Below are 16,760 nucleotides of genomic sequence, written 5' to 3' on the forward strand. Positions count from 1 at the left end.
AGCACAGACATCTCTGCCCCATGATGCCCATAAGACATAGAAGTGGAATTATGCCATTCAGCCCATCAAGTTTCTGCCATTCCATCATGACCTATCATGAATCCCACTCAACCCCATACACCTGCCTTTTCGGTATATCATTCGATGCCTTGACCAATCAGGGAACAATCAACTTCTGCTTTAAATATACCAACATACTTGTCTTCCACAGCAGTCTGTGGCAGAGCATTCCAGATTCACTACTCACTACACCCTCCATTTTGAGGCTGTACCCTTTAGTTCTGGATACCCCCCACCATAGGAAACATCATCTCCAAATCCACCTTATCTAGTCCTTTCAACATTTGGTAGATTTCAATGAGAGCCCTCAGTATTTTTCTAAATTCCAGTGAGTACAGGCCCAAAACTACCAGTCATGTGTTAACCCCTTCATTTCCACAGTTATCCTTGTGAACCTCCTTTGGATTTTATCCAATGACAACACATCCTTTCTGAGTATGGGGCCCAAATCTGCTGACAATACTTCCAAGTGCAGCCTGACTAGTGTCTTGTGTTGTAAAGGCTCGGCATTATCTCCTTGCTTTTATATTCTGTTCTCCTTGAAATAAATGATAACAGTGCATTTGCCTTCTTTACCACAGACTCAACCTGTAAATTAACCTGCGAGTCTTGCACAAGGACTTTTAAGTCCCTCTGCACTTCTAGTATTTGAACCGTCTCCCCATTTAGATCATTGTCCACTCTATTGTTCTTTTTCCCAAAATGTATTATACATTTCCCAACACTGCATTCCATCTGCCACATTTTTTCCCATTCTTCCAATATGTCTAAAGTTCTGCTGCAAACGCATTGCTTCCTCATCACTACCTACTCCACCTATTTTTGAATCATCCGCAAACTTTGCCACATAGCCATCAATTCCACTATTTAAATCATTGACAAACAATGTGAAAAGTAGTGGTCCCAATACTGACCCCTGAGGAATACCGCTAGTCACTGGCAGCCAACCAGAAAAGACCCCGTTTATTCCCACTTGCTGCCTCCTGCCTGTCAGCCATTCCTCTGTCCTTCCTGTAACACACACCATAGGATTTTACCTTGTTAAGCAGCCTCATGTGTGGCACCTTGTCAAATGCCTTCTGGAAATCCAAGTAAGTGACATCCACTCCCTCTCCTTTGTCCACCCTGCTTGTTACTTCCTCGAAGAACTCTTAACAGATTTGTTAGGCAAGATTTTCCTTTACAGACACCATGCTGACTTTGACTTGCCATTAGTTTCCAAGTATTCCAAAACCTCATCCTTAATAATGCCAGCCACTGAGGTTAGGCTAACTGGCCTATAATTTACTTTCTTTTGCCTTCCTCCCTTCATACCGAATGCAGTTTCATCTTCCAGTCCTCTGAGACTATGCTAGAATCAAATGATTCTTGAAAGGTGATGTCCAATGCATCTGTTACCTCTTCAGTAATCTCTCTCAGGACTCTGGGATGTAGTCCATCTGGTCCAGGTGACTTATCCACCTTAAGTTCCCCTAGCACTTTTTCCTTTGTAATAGCAATGACACTCATGGACCTTTGGCACACTGCTAGTGTCTTTCACATTGAAGACGGATGCAAAGTACTCATCAAGTTAATCTACCATTTCTTTGTGGCTCCTTACTACCACACCAGCATCATTTTCCAGTGATCCAATATCAACTCTCACCCCCCCCCCCTTTTACATAATTGAAATTTTGCCCTCATATTTCATTTTTTGTCTTCTTACAGCTTTATTAGTTGCCTTTTGATGGATTTTCAAAGCTTCCCAATTATATAACTTCCCACTCACTTTTGCTATGTTATATGCCCTTTCCTTGACCTTTATGCAGTCCTTCACTTCCCTTTTCAGCCACAGTTGACTACCCCTGCCATTTGAGAACTACTTCTGTGGGACATACCTCTCCTGCACCTTCTGAACTATTTCCAGAAACTTCAGCCGCCTCTGCTCTGTCGTCATTATAGAACAGGAATGATCTATACCCATTTGTCGTAATCAAAATTCATCAGTTCTCTTTTCTCTATTATGTGGTCAAGTTGATTGCCTGCTGATAACTATGTGAATTACGTAGTGTTCAGATCTATTTGCAATGGCTGAGATAATGCCAACACACTGGAATTCATTCCAGTTTGGTTTCATCAGTAACAAGTCAGATCTATGCCACACAGCTGTTAGGGGAAAGCAAAATATATAATCTCTTGAGCATTTAATGACATGTTTTATCTCCTGCCATCAATACCCTGCTTTACCAATCATCAAAACTGTTGCATAAATGTTCAAACTATGCAGTTGTTGTTGTTTATTTCTGTCATTTGAAATGTGAGGCCTGACATACTTTTCATCAAAGCCTTCTACATTTGGTTTTGTTATTTCAAGAATAAAAATATTTTAAAAATTGAGTAATAAATAGAGGAGCTGTCTATTAGGTGATTCTTTCTGTTTCAGCATCCAATAGGAAAGGTCCTATGGATAACAAGCAAGGGAACAACCTTCAGAGAATAAAGAAGCCCCTCCGAATGGTTAGTGTTTCATATTCTTGTCAACCTGTTTTAACATTATGTTTAATTTTCCACAGGCCTGAACTAATCATATAATAGATGAGCAAAATTGCAATCTTTTTACAGTGTTGCATGGAGTTCGACAAAGTTGGTGTAAATGAAATATCTACTGTTATCAGCAATATTGACTTGCATTTATGTAGATAAATGATAAGGTGTCCAAAGGTACTTCACCCAAGATGTTGCATGGCTACACAAGAAGTTACTGGGAAAGATGTCCAAAAACCTAAAGTGATTTATTGCTGAAGTAGTGAAGCAGGGAGGTTTAGATAGGGATTCTAGAGTTAAGGATGTGGTCCCTGGTGTTGAAACATTTTAAAAATTCAGCCTACATGAGCAGTCAGGATTGAATGAATATACATTTCTAAGGTTGCAGTGGGTCAGAGATGGATATAGGTTCTGCTGTAGGGGCACACTGCCGATGCAATGTTATAGAATATGAACTCCAGGGTAATGGTCAAGCTAATTTAACATTAACAGAGATTTGAATAAGCTGAAGTTTATTGAGAGTTTAAGAAGAGTACCTGACCAACAATGTATTGGAGTGGTCAAAAAAGTAACAGATGCATGGAAGGATTTAATAGTGTAAGGGATGAAACATGGGCAATGTTGAGCAGCTTTACTGCTGTGGAAGTAAGTGGATTAGTGATGACACTGACATATGTTTTGAAGTTTTCCACAACATGTAACATGCTATCAAGCTGTCAGCTTTGCTAGGAAGTAAAGTTAGTCTGAGGGGGATGGGATGGAGAGAATGGATGCAAAGCTGAAAGCTCATCATTATAACTACCGTAGATTCCGGATTATAAGCCGCTACTTTTTTCCCACATTTTGAACAGCTTTGAACTCTGCGGCCTATAATCCAGAGCGGCTAATACATGGTTTTTTTTCCATGCCGCCTCGTAAACATTTTGCCTCGTAACAGTAGACCAATAAAATTGATGAGTAGTTCACAGAGGTCCAATGAAATTGTACGATAAATCAAGCGCACTTTCACAATTAAATTATTGTAAATCAGTCATTTGTACTCACCCTCATCAACATGGAAAATACTCGAAGCAAGACCCGAGCGCGTCAGACCCGATTAGACCCGATCGCAATGCGCAAGCGTCAGACCCGATTAGACCCGAGCGCATTGCGCAAGCGTCAGACCCGATTAGACCCGATCGCAATGCGCAAGCGTCAGACCCGATTAGACCCGAGCGCATTGCGCAAGCGCGTCAGACCCGATTAGACCCGATCGCATTGCGCAAGCGTGTCAGACCCGATTAGACCCGATCGCATTGCGCAAGCGTCAGATCCGATTAGACCCGATCGCATTGCGCAAGCGTGTCAGACCCGATTAGACCCGATCGCAATGCGCAAGCGTCAGACCCGATTAGACCCGATCGCAATGCGCAAGCGTCAGACCCGATTAGACCCGAGCGCATTGCGCAAGCGTCAGACCCGATTAGACCCGATCGCATTGCGCAAGCGTGTCAGACCCGATTAGACCCGATCGCAATGCGCAAGCGTCAGACCCGATTAGACCCGATCGCATTGCGCAAGCGTGTCAGACCCGATTAGACCCGATCGCAATGCGCAAGCGTCAGACCCGATTAGACCCGATCGCATTGCGCAAGCGTCAGACCCGATTAGACCCGATCGAAAACGCTGCTTTTAAGTTAAAGTCGATCAATAACTTTTCCTGGTAGGCTGCAATATATATATTTTTACCAGTCGCTAGGAGATATTGGAATGTTGTTCGTGCTGTTCAGTAAAAAAGTATATGCAACGTAATTTGTGTTACCGATACGTATGTATATTTAAAAGTAGCGGTGCGGCCTAAAATCCGGTGCGGCCTTTACAATTAAAAATTGATTTTATTTCTAAAATTAGAGCCTGCGGCTAATAATCAGGTGCGCTCTGTAGTCCGGAATCTACGGTAATTGCAAGAAATTTTGCTTCTCTGGTGCTGGTTGTCTTGCTACTTGAGCAGTGGAGGAATCAAAAGATCTGGTAGTTAATTTTCACCACAGCATTCATGGCTTATAGATACAGAATATGTTGGAGTTATAAGGTTGCCTTGGACCTGGGTTAAGCCTTTGATACTGAAAAAAAAATGTAGTGAGGCCTTTGAGCAGAAGATTGGGATGAAAGAAGATTAGAGGTTAGTAGTCAAGCTACTGACAAGTACTTATTTATGGATATTTATAGGATCATCTGAGCAAAAAAAATGTCGCTCGTAGGTCCTGTACTGTCTCCTTCCTGCAATTGTGCATTCTGACTGAAAAAATATTAAGAAGTGGAAAGTTTGTGGGAAGATTATAAATTCTTCCCAAACGTGTAAAGCTTAATGTCTATTTCACGCTAGTCAATCCATATGTGTAATAAGGTTCTGGAAACATTATTAGTATGCCTGTTCGTTTTGTAAATTTGTAGGTAAAATATATATATACTTTACAAACTCAGATAATTTAGTTGAAGGCTTTTAAAATGTCCTTCTGAACATCAGCAAGAAGCCAGTAGATTACAGTGTTCCATTTATTATAAATGTTAAGAGGTCCAGGAAAGAGATTAATTTACTTAATAGCTCAAGTGACCAGGATTATCTCCAAGTGGATATTTAAAACTTACAATGTAAAGAGGCTTTTAACTACAGATTTTGTATTAAATGTTTTCTTGTCAAAGTGAATAAATACAAATTTTATTAAAATCTAAGTCTAGAAACTAGAATTACATTTTGACAATATTGAACTGACTGGTTTCAAATTTAAGAAAAAAGGTCACAGTTGCCTGTCCTAATTGAAAATGTACTTACTGTCTTTATCAGTGATAGTCTGTACATTAATGTAAGATTAAAGCACATTGTCTAAGATGTACTTTGTACTTAATATGTTTTGCTGATTTTTTTTGACCTTAGAATGTAAATGATGAGCCTGGGCGAGTGGTTCACATTAGTGAGTTGCAGCGAGGTAGATGTATGAATCGTGACTTAATCAAACTGGCTGAACCATTTGGAAAGGTTACCAACTATTTGTTGATAAAGTCAAAGGGTGAGGTAAGTACAAATTGTGAGTATGTTATTTTATTTGCATTATACAGGTTGAATACCCCTTATCCAAAATGCTTGGGGTTTGAAGTGCTTCAGATTTTTTGGATTTTGGTATGTATAATCAGATAGCTTGGATTGCTATAATTTCCCATTCTGAATTTTATGTGTTACCAGTAAGCAGTCTTTGTCTTACCCTTGTTCATCACACGTATATACTAATCCAGCCGCTCAGCTTGTTAGATTTTCATCAGTGATCATCTTTGCAAGCACATCAATTTGCTGCTTCATGATCAGCTTTATCACCACAAATCTTTAATAAATTAATGTTCTGCTTTTTCTTAAATTTCTGCAACAAGCCTTCATGATTACCTTCAATTTTCAGTTTGTCGTGATTATAGTGTTCTCGCACAGGTCAAAACACCTGGTAATGCTGCCTTTTCATTATAGTGTTCTCACACAGTTGTAAAAACTCTGAACTAAACACCAAGTATAAACCGGAGTCAATGAGCAGGATCCCAGTAAGATTAACCGTTTACTGTTCACTCTTCCACATTAACGTATGGTGAAAACTGTTGATAAAACAATACAAAGTATATACAGTATTTGTTTCCTTCTTGGCATAGCATTTACATCATAAATACTTGTAAAAGTAAAACTACAACAAACTATATTACATTAAAATACGACATATAGTCAGAATCTACCTACGCCATCAACTAACTTTAAATACTTCAACACAAACTATCCGCAACTCTTTAAATAACAAAGAACATAAACTTTATCAACCATCATTACTTTTAACAGAATCAGCGTTAACATTTTTACTTCAACATATCGATTATCTTAGGAACTTACGGCTATGATGTTTCTTAGTGCGTAGAACGAAACTTTTCTCGCGCTGATCCTGCACACACAAGCCCCCACCTTCCCGTTTCTCCAAACCAGTGTTTTCCCACAAGACGTAGCAAAACCGGATGTGATGTCATCGCATTACTTTACAGCTAATGAATTTACTTTCAACAACCGTAACTTTAACTAGAAAATGATTACAAACGAATTACTAAAGCGAAAATATAATAAACTAAACAAATGCCTTAAGGGCAACACAGTGATAGATACTTGCTTGTTTCATGATCTGCATACTGTTAAGTGGCATGTGTTGACTCCACTGATTGAGATATTAATTTTTTGCTTTATGCAATGTTTCTGTATTTTTCATTAACTTCTGTTCATTTCATATATGAGGTCATTTCTCAGAACTGTTAGGTGTGCTGAGACCTGCACATCGCCTGGGAACCTTTCCAGGGTCTTGTGGAATTTTCCACTTTAAAAAAAAAATTTGGTTTATGGAGGTTTTTGGATAAGGGATACTCAACCTGTATTACATTTAACAAGAATGTAATAATTATTCCACATTCATGTGTATTAAATTTATATTAGAAGCTAAGTGAAAAGAGCAATTCATCTTAAGAAATTTGATTATTAAGACCCAGTGTGATAACAAGTTGGGGAGAAAAAGTTTTTCAGCTCATCAAAGCTTGGACCTCTCACCCTCAGCATAACTTCAATGATTCTCTTAGCAGTTCTAGTAGGAATATTATTTTGTGTATAAGATTGTTTCTCCAAATTGTGTCAGCATTACAATCTCTTTCAGAAACACCTGTGCTAATTCCAGTCCACTGATTGTGATTTCCCATTTTTCCTATTTGCATGATACTTTGTCATCAAATTTGACCTAGTCATACTAAAAAAATTAAAGATGATTAAGATCATTGATTTGCCATCATTGTTTATGCTTTTAATTTCAGGGATTTGTGGAGTTGGCCTATCCTGAAGCAGCTCAAGCCATGGTGAAGTTTTACCAGATGAAACCTACCTTTGTGGATGGCAATGTCATTAGAGCAGAACTGTCTCAGAAATATAAAAAGTTGACATTTAAGGTATTTGTACAGGTCTCCTTTACACTGAATATACTTTTATTTGATAGATTTCAGAACATCAGTAAAAAATAGAGAAATAAAGAAACAGGCTGCACTTCAATAGCTTGGGAAGGGAACCAATAGTGTAATAAAATGGCCTGTGGGTTGCGAACTACTGATATAAAAACCTCACTATTTTTCATGACATTAATTGCCTTGTAATTGAATTATATTTTTATTGAGAGTTGAAAATATGCTTTTACTATGTATTGATTGAATATATCAAGTTTATTAATTCACTCATTGCCCTTGTTCTTGGATAGTTGAGGTCATATTTTGGGAGGGGCTGTCAGGATAATATAGGCAAGTAATTGTGTATTTTGTGATGTGGATACTGCTTGGTGTGCCAGTGGCTGAGGGAGTGAATGTTTAAAATGGTGGATAATACCAGACAAACAGGCTGCTCAGTTTACATGGTGTCAGATTTCCTGTGAGTAGAGTTCTGCAACTGGAATGGACTCCAGACTTCTGCATTGAGGATGCTGGCAAGACTTCGGCATGTCAGGAGTTGAGTCATCTGCTGCAGGATACTCAGCTTCTGAATTGGTCTTGCAATATATTTATATGCTTGGAACAAAAATATTGCAGCTTTTGGAAATTTGAAGCAAACAGAAAATGCTAGCAGAATGCAGGAAATCAGGCAGCATCCATTGAAAGAGAATCAGAGTTAATGATTTTAGGTGAAATACCTTTGTCAGAACTGGAGAAGTGAGAGAACATTCTGTTTTAAATTGCAAAAAGGATAAGTGATTGTAGAAAACAGAGTATGTTTGATTGGATACAACCCAAAGTTGTCACGGCAAATGTTACTCTAAATATTGACGTGTCAGAGACAAGTAAAAGAAATAAAAGTCTGGTCATCAGAATGCATTGATAGAAGCTAGACTCTTAGGGATGCAAAAATGGGCAAATCTGTGAACATTTTGTACTTCAAATAATAGTAAACAGCCAAGGTGTTTAAAAATGTTCCCTTCATTCTTACAGGCATAATTTATTATTTAAGTCAAGTCTTTTGAATGTCTTGTATCATTTTTGGGAAGTAGGATATTGGCAGTGAAACGTGAAATAATTGTACAAAGTTCTTTGACAGGTCTGAAGACAAATACTTTGGATAGCTGTGGAACAGTATTCAAATGCATAATGAAAAATTAGATCTTGGTGACAAAAGGTTTCCTGGCATTTGTTCAATGCCATATTCAGTCTGTGTACAGCTTCAAAGATTTAATGAATATAGACAAAATTGATGTTGTGTCACTTGGTGACATCTGATCGAATTTGGCTAATTATTCTGGTGCTTTCATGTGGCAGAAGATCCATAGAGTAAGAATGTTGAAATTTTTATGAAAGTATTGGTCTATTTCAAGGCTTTGCTTCAATGAATTAAGGTTCTTTCAATTTCAAAGGGAACATATACTTGCAGCAGCTAGCTAGCTCAGCAGAGCAAGGTTCAGGAGCTATCTGTCATTTTTAACAGAACAAGTTGATTGTCTTGAAAGTGTCCCAAAGAAAGCTTGAGATATGATTTAGCAATAAGGCAAAACCTAAGTTAATGAATGAATTCAAGGTTTCTGGCATTTTTAGGTAAAGGCTTAATTTTGGAGTGTACGGGAATGTTACAGACAAAACACTTATAATTCGTAAACAACAAGAAGGATTTCTTGTTGTGATGATTTCTTCCTTGGAAGGTAATTCTTTCTGTCCCTCTGAACATTTGTCTCTTTTTAGTCTCTAATGTAGCTGCTTGAAATAGTGTAAAGTATGCAAATACATCACTAACTGGAAAACATATTTTAACCAGTCAGTTATTTTTGTGTCAGCAAATTCTGACCATTACAGAACTTTAAAAGGAGTTTTAAAATATTGCTATATGATTGACACTTGCTCCTTAAGTATTCCCACTTAGAAATTTATCACTGGCAATGTGTTAAATGCTAGTGGGATGTTTGTCTTGTAACATAATTTGTAGTGATGGTGTTCAACATCACAAAGTTCTTAAACTTGAATGTTTGCTCAACCACACATTTACGGTACAATATTTTAAATAATAAAAAATGGAGTGTTTTTGTGTTAACTTCAACTTGAATTTCCCAGAACTTACATATTGGGGATGAGGTGTTTTATATAGTTTCCCTTCATTTACTTGTAGGGCAAAGAAAGTGAAGAACGCAGCCGAGTGGTCCACATCAGTAACTTGCCTTCTGTTGGCTACTCTGACTCAGAAATTGTGCGCCTTGGTACACCCTTTGGCAAAGTGACCAACTACTTACTGATGAGAGTTAAAAATCAGGTACTGAAGTATTTAAAATGTTAGCAACAACTAAAGTATTTCACCAACAAGTAGTTTCAATGTGCAGCATATTAACATGCAAAGAAATATTAGTGAATTTCACCAACTGGCATTAAGTGAGAGAAAATTTTTATTTCCCTACTGTGATATAGTTTCCACAAGAAACATAAAAAGCTTTCTCTTACAAACTCTCTGCAAAAGAGCATTTGCCATGTTGTATATTTCTTGGTTTTGCTCCTTCATTTTATTTACATTGATTAGGTTTGAATCATTCAGATGACAGTTTTTCTATTTACAATGACATTTAGTTTCATTCAGTTTTAAATTGCTGTTTCAGGTCTCGAGATGAAATGACTTATTATTTACAAGGTGCATTTTAATTGCAAATTTGGTGTCCACTGCTCTTGGCTGTCATCTAAGAGATTATTTTGTTTTGTTTTTAGAAATAGTCAGCACTTGCAAAGTTGACTTTCGTTGCCTTTCAGGTGATGGTGGCTGCCACCTCGAAGAATTGCAGTCTATGATGTAACAATAATAAATCAAAATAACGCACACACAAAGTACTGGAGGAACTCAGCAAGCCAGGCAGTAGGACTGCCGAAGGGTTTTAGCCCAAAACATCACCTGTACTTTTTTCCATAGATGCTGCCTGGCCTGCTGAGTTCCTCCAGCATTTTGTATGTGTTGCTTGGATTTCCAACATCTGCAGATTTTCTCGTTTGAGATAAGTCAAACTAAGTTGAAGTTTGAAAAGGGAATTAGATGAGATATTCTTATAGATCTCACTATTTGGAAAGAAGATGCTGCAGAGAAAGCTATCAAATAGCTAAATAATAAATGACCGTTAAGTGATCTGTATATTTATATACCTCATTTTTGTTATGATTGTCTAGACTTTTATAATGGATTGTTTTTGTTGTTTTCTTGCCAATATCAAGGATGTCTATAAAATATACTTTGTCTTATTTTTCAACACACAAACTCAGCTGGTCAAGCAGCATCTATGAAAGGAAATAAACAGTTGGTTATGGGCTGAGATTCATCAGGACATGAGCAAAAGCCAGAACTAAAGGGTGGGGGAGGGGGTAAGGAATACAAGCCAGCTGGTGATAGTTGAATGCAGGTGACCGGAAGAGTAGGTTGATGGACGGGGGGGAATAAAGGTGATAGGAGCTGATAAGTGGTAGAGATAAAGCGCTGAAGAAGGAATTTGATAGGAGTGGACAATAGACTGTGGAATAAAGGAAAGGCGGTGAGGAACCAGGAGGAGGTGATGGTCATGTGGGCAAGGAAGAGAAAGAAAAGGGATGAGAGAGCCACCAGAATGAGAGAAAATTGGGGGGGGGGGGTACTTGATAATGAGTAAAAACATTTTCCTCTGATTATGTAGGACCTTGATGAGGCTGCATGTGGAGAATTGTGCATAATTTTTGCTCTCTATTGGAAATAATGATGCACTCTGGAGAGAGAATGGCAAAGACTGGTTCCTGAGGTGGCAGATTTGTCATATGAGGAGATATTAAGTAGGTTGTCTCCATTCTACAGAATTTAACAGTTTGAGAGTTAATCTTGTTAACATGTAAAAAGAAGTAGAATGCTTAACAATGTAGATACGGGGTCGATGGCTAAAATCTGACTAAAGCCAGGGTTAAAAATCTACATTGTTTGCAATCAACACAGATTTCTGGATAATAAGCTAACATATAAGTATAGGACAGAATAATGCTATTGAGTGGAAAATCGGCTCTGATATTGTGCTGTGGTAGAGCAGACATGAGAAGCTGAGTGTCTGGTCCTGTTTATGCTTTTCTTTAATAGCTTGTTATTCTTGTACCTTTTGGAGTTCTGGTGTGTTGAAGAACTCACTTATTGAATCGGTCATAATTATGATTCTTGTATCAATTGCAGGCTTTCCTAGAAATGGAAACACACCATATAGCGATGGCCATGATTGAGAAGTTTAAGAAAGTGCCTCTAATGTTCCATGGCAGAGAACTGAAAGTATATTTGTCGCAAAAGTACAAGAATCTTGTGTTGAGAGTAAGTAATGTGATTAACGTTAAGTAGTCATAAGAAGACAGCCCAGACAATACTCACACTGCGCTTGGACGTCTAAAAATAAGTTTTAATTTGTGTCGATATTCTGACATTATTGTCTTCACGAAAATGTATTTAGCTACATCCTGAATAGAATTAGTATTGTTCCACGAGAAGCTGATGAAGTACTGACTGGTAATTTAGCTGAATGGTTTTGGCTATATTTACAATATGTTTTGTACAATTAGTACATGCACATTGACTAGTTCTTGCCTTTTGTCAAAAAATGAAAGCTGTTTAATGTGGGATGTTATTCTCTTGATGAGCAAATAACATGAACTGCGTGGCGAGGATGTTTCCATTTAAATATGAATTATGACACAAAATAATTTGTATGCTTCAAAAAGGAACTTAATGATTTTGATTCATTTCAGAAACAAAGTCGGGGTGTTGATGAGTTGCTTGGAACCAGAGAACGAGAAAACCGGTAAGTTGTGCACTTAAAATCGTAAAAACTGAAAGCTGTTTGGTTGATTGAGATCTTTTTATTTGAAGATTCAGCCACAAGGCTGCAATTTCAATGACAAAATGACAAAAATAGCCATTTAGAAATGTAAGCAGTGGCATCAGTTGATGATTTGTGTTGTGGCTTTTTGAAATATCAATTTAGTTTAGTGTGTTAGTGCAAGCAGTTAACCAGCAGCTTTCTAACTATTTCCAGAAACACATAAAAGGACAAATTTGCAATCATATGGTGCTTTTCATAACATTGCAGCCATTTAAGTTATTTTGAAAGTACAATTAAAAAAATATAGAAGCCAATGTGAGCTTCGCAAACACACAAACATGTCAGACTGGACATTGGAAATAAACTCTCTCCTTTAATTTGAAATATTCACTTAGGAGGAAAGTTTGTTGCTTTAAAATGGCATTTAAAACAGATAGAACATGCAGCCTTCTCTGTCAATTCCCAATTGTTTTGCTTGAATCTGATCTTGAATTAAGGTGAGCTAACCAAGGTCAAAGTTGTTAGATGTTTTTGTTCTTGATTTCTGCTATCTTTTTAAAAGACTTGCAAATAGAGTACTTGTCATAGCTTTTTACAGCATGTGCAAAGAAGTAGAATTAGTAAGGATAAACACATTGCCTCTTTTCTGTTAAAATATTATTTTAGGATTTATAACCTGTGATGGAATTCCATTTGAATAGTTATGTAAGAAAGCAGAATAAACCATTCAGTTCCTTAATCCTCCTTCATGCTGATCCAGTCATAGCCTCAGCACCACTATCCAGCGTGCTCCTCATATTCCTCAACTCCTTGTCGGTCACCACCTTGAATGCAGTCAATAACTCTGCTTCCACAGCTGCCCAGGGTAGAGTGTTTCAAAGTTTTACATTACCCTGAGAAGTAGTTATCTCAGTCTGAAATGGGCAGCTGTTTGCTCTGAAATCCTGCTCCCTGGTCTAGATAAGCATACCAGAGGAAAAATCCTACTATCCCTCCCATATGTTTCAATGCAATAACATTTCTTCCTAAATTCAAATAAATGTGGGCACAGCTTGCTTGATCTTTTGTTGAAAGTTAACCACCTGGTCCCAAGAATCAGTTATGAATCTTCTCTGCAAAGCCCATTAATATAAGCACATTGGTCCTAAATGTGAAGACCAAAACTATATGCAATATTTCAAGTAACATCTTGTAAACATATCAACATTTCTCGATTTGATATCTTTTGCAGTAGGTATTGACATTTCATTAACCTCCCTAATTGTTTGCTGTATGTCCATGGTAACTTTTTATATTTCATGTACTGGGACCCCAAGTTCTTGTACTAAAATGTTTCATAGTTCACTCCATTTAAATTATGCTTTGATTTTCATTCATTCTTTCAATGTGGTTAATCTCCATTTTCTTATTTTATACTCCTTTGCCAACTTATCCAAACTTTAAACCTATCAGTATCTTTGCAGACTTTTTGTCACCATAACTTGTTCACCCACCTAATTTTGTATATTCATCTTTTTTTAATCAACTCCAATAATTGTTACACTATCAACTCTAATAGAGTAATAGAGTTGTTAATTGACAATGAACTATTTAACCATTCTGTTTAATGTTAGTTGGTACCTATTAACACTAATATTATCCTCAATCCTGTTATGTTAAAGAACAAAAGGAAATTTATCAAACACGATTAATATGACCATATCCAAAAATCAATCTATTCCTGCTCCTATTTCATTTTCACATTACGATTCATTAAATCTCTCTTGCTAAGTCTCTCCATTCTAGACCCTAAAATCAAAATTCTGTGATTGAAAGCTACCACTGTTCAGAGCAAACATTATACTGTTCTGGAGTTAATTGTGTTAGAGCTCTGATCTTTTTCTTTAAGAATACATAAATGATATAGAATGCCTATAAATATCCCAAAAAAATTTACTTTTTTTCCGGTTTTATTTCAGAAAAAGGGGTCGTTCTCACAGCCCTCCTTCTAAAAGAGCACGGTCTCCTAGCATTAAGAGAAAAGCTCAAGAAAAATTGAAAAATTCGAAGACAACTGATCATGACAATTCAGAGACAGGTTCTCCTTCAGTTGAAGAAGGGACAGATCAAAAGCAGGTGGAAGGAGTGAATGTTGCAAAAATAAAATCACTAGGTGGCCCTTCCACAGACACGGAGAACTGTGAGGAACCTGATGGGTCAGCAGACATTCTGTTGCCCTATCATGAGTCAATGAACACTGAATCTGAACTTAGCGGTAGAGAGGGTGATATGGAGGTGGAATTGGAAGGAGAAATAGAAATTGGGCATTTCAATGAAGACGAAGCTAGTGATGCAGAATCAAGCTTTCAGACTGCAACACAATTACCTGAAAAGGTAGGCATTCAAAGTTTGAAAGGGTTGGATTCTTGTCATTTTAGCAATAATTGCAGCAACTAAAGTACCTCATTTGTAATTCACTATCATAACAAATATATAAAAATGAGTGGTTTATGAATTCATGATCTTTTTCATTTCAATTTCACTGCTTTTAATTTCTAGTGTATAGGTAATGTTGGTAAAATGTTGGGAACATTTTGTAATGGGTACAGATATCCAAGTTGCTACCTACAGTCATACTTGTGATGCCCACCCTGTACTGATGTGATCTAGAAACAAAGCCTAAAGTCATCTTCGTGAATAAAAGTGTGTTGCAAACAGCAACTAGATCTTGGGCAATGAATCTGGAGATCATGCTTCTGAATTGAGACTGCTTGGTGTTCTCATTTCTCTGATATTGGAGACGTTTAAAAACACCAAGTAGGTTTGAATACTCTTTTTAAAAGTAGTTTTTTAAAAATCATTTAAGCCCAGGAGATTAATCAACCCTACAATGAGATAAAGTAATTACAAAAATATGATGGTGATTCCATTTAAATGAATACACTGTGCTATACATAACATCTGCCAGTAGCATCAAGGCCCTCTGTCCAGTGCATCAATGCTCTGCTGGTGAATTTGTTCTTGAGTCCTGTAGATGGAGAAGGTCATCACATGCAATGAATGTGACCTCAAGCCTTCTCTGATTTGCATGATGAAATGTGCATTTGGGAAGAGAATCAAGTGGAAATCTGGTCTTTTTATAGTAGGAAATGATCCAGAGTCACATTTCACATGAAATAAATCTGTTAAAGACTTTTTTTTATGTTGTATAACACTATGCTTATAAATCTCTTTATTAAAAAAAATTCAGCTCTTCACCCTCTTTTACAATGCTACTGGCAGCTGAAGATTCTGAAATGAACAGCTGCTCCCAAGCTCCTTAGGGAAGCACAACCGATGCTGAAATCATTGTATCTTTTCATAATGATGCTTCATCTTTTGGAGGATGATAAAACAAGCTTTTTCTGTTCAGAAAAAATTGTTCTTTATGGTCACTGTTTTGTATCATGTACCCTGGGGAGAAATAATTTATTCCCTCTTTTAAAAAGGCTAAAATCTAATTCCAGTAAATAATTATGTGCAGAAACTATAGACAATTGCATCTTTATAGGATACCTTTAGGTTATTACTTTTGATGGTTGGGTTCAATCTGAAATGCAGTTACATCAAAAAGCTTCTTTCCCAGTTTCCCACTGGCCCTTAGTGTTCAAGCTTTTCTGGAATATGCAGTATATAACTGTATTTGAGCAAGCTCTAAATGTTATTCAACCCTCCCACCTGACAGGAGATCATACCTTAACTATCTGCATTCTTACATCCATTATCTTGTTGTCTTATTTTTTTTTAAAAATGGCTACATATACATAACTGTAACTTCTACCTTATGAAACATTAGGATTTCATGAACAGTCTTGTGATTATTTCCTTCAGAGATCAGAAGGCATTAATTGCCCAGAATATGTGGAGGAATTCTGTGCCCTAAATGAGATGGATGATTCAAGTGCTGTTCTTTTGAAGAAAGTGAGATCTGTGCCAGGTGACAAAGTAGATGCTAATTTTATCAAAGATGAGCAAGATGCCAAAGGTCAAAGTTACGATGCAAGATTCATTATGGATAAAAACACTGAAGTTGATGCTCAAGGTGATGATGGACTGATGAACAGTACCACAAATGCAGAACCATCAACTGAACAGATTAAAACACTCTCTCCTATACCAGATGAATACAAGCTTGGGCCATATAAGCCCAACAATCCTGTAGGTAAGATGATAAAATATTTCTAAAAAGATTTATGAAGTATCATTTTGATTCATCTGCATTGTAATTCTATCCAAGCCAAATGCCATTTTGTGGGTTTCCTCAGATTAAGTTTAATTTAGTTTAACAGACAATATTCTAGA

The 16,760-nt window shown here is 37.1% G+C and overlaps 1 protein-coding gene across 1 annotated transcript in view; it reads left to right on the top strand.

Annotated features, from left to right (window-relative positions):
- LOC140739475 (matrin-3-like) overlaps nucleotides 1-16,760 on the top strand; it is a 65,499-nt gene that overhangs the window by 39,948 nt on the left and 8,791 nt on the right. Inside the window, exons 6-13 of the mRNA XM_073067811.1 lie at nucleotides 2,483-2,556; nucleotides 5,498-5,635; nucleotides 7,438-7,569; nucleotides 9,755-9,895; nucleotides 11,804-11,935; nucleotides 12,367-12,419; nucleotides 14,399-14,813; nucleotides 16,290-16,620. Of these exons, the coding sequence (XP_072923912.1) occupies nucleotides 2,483-2,556; nucleotides 5,498-5,635; nucleotides 7,438-7,569; nucleotides 9,755-9,895; nucleotides 11,804-11,935; nucleotides 12,367-12,419; nucleotides 14,399-14,813; nucleotides 16,290-16,620 (1,416 nt within the window). The remainder of the gene's footprint in view (nucleotides 1-2,482; nucleotides 2,557-5,497; nucleotides 5,636-7,437; nucleotides 7,570-9,754; nucleotides 9,896-11,803; nucleotides 11,936-12,366; nucleotides 12,420-14,398; nucleotides 14,814-16,289; nucleotides 16,621-16,760) is intronic.

This window comes from Hemitrygon akajei, chromosome 15 (assembly GCF_048418815.1).
Source record: "Hemitrygon akajei chromosome 15, sHemAka1.3, whole genome shotgun sequence".
In the NCBI taxonomy this organism is placed as follows: domain Eukaryota; kingdom Metazoa; phylum Chordata; class Chondrichthyes; order Myliobatiformes; family Dasyatidae; genus Hemitrygon; species Hemitrygon akajei.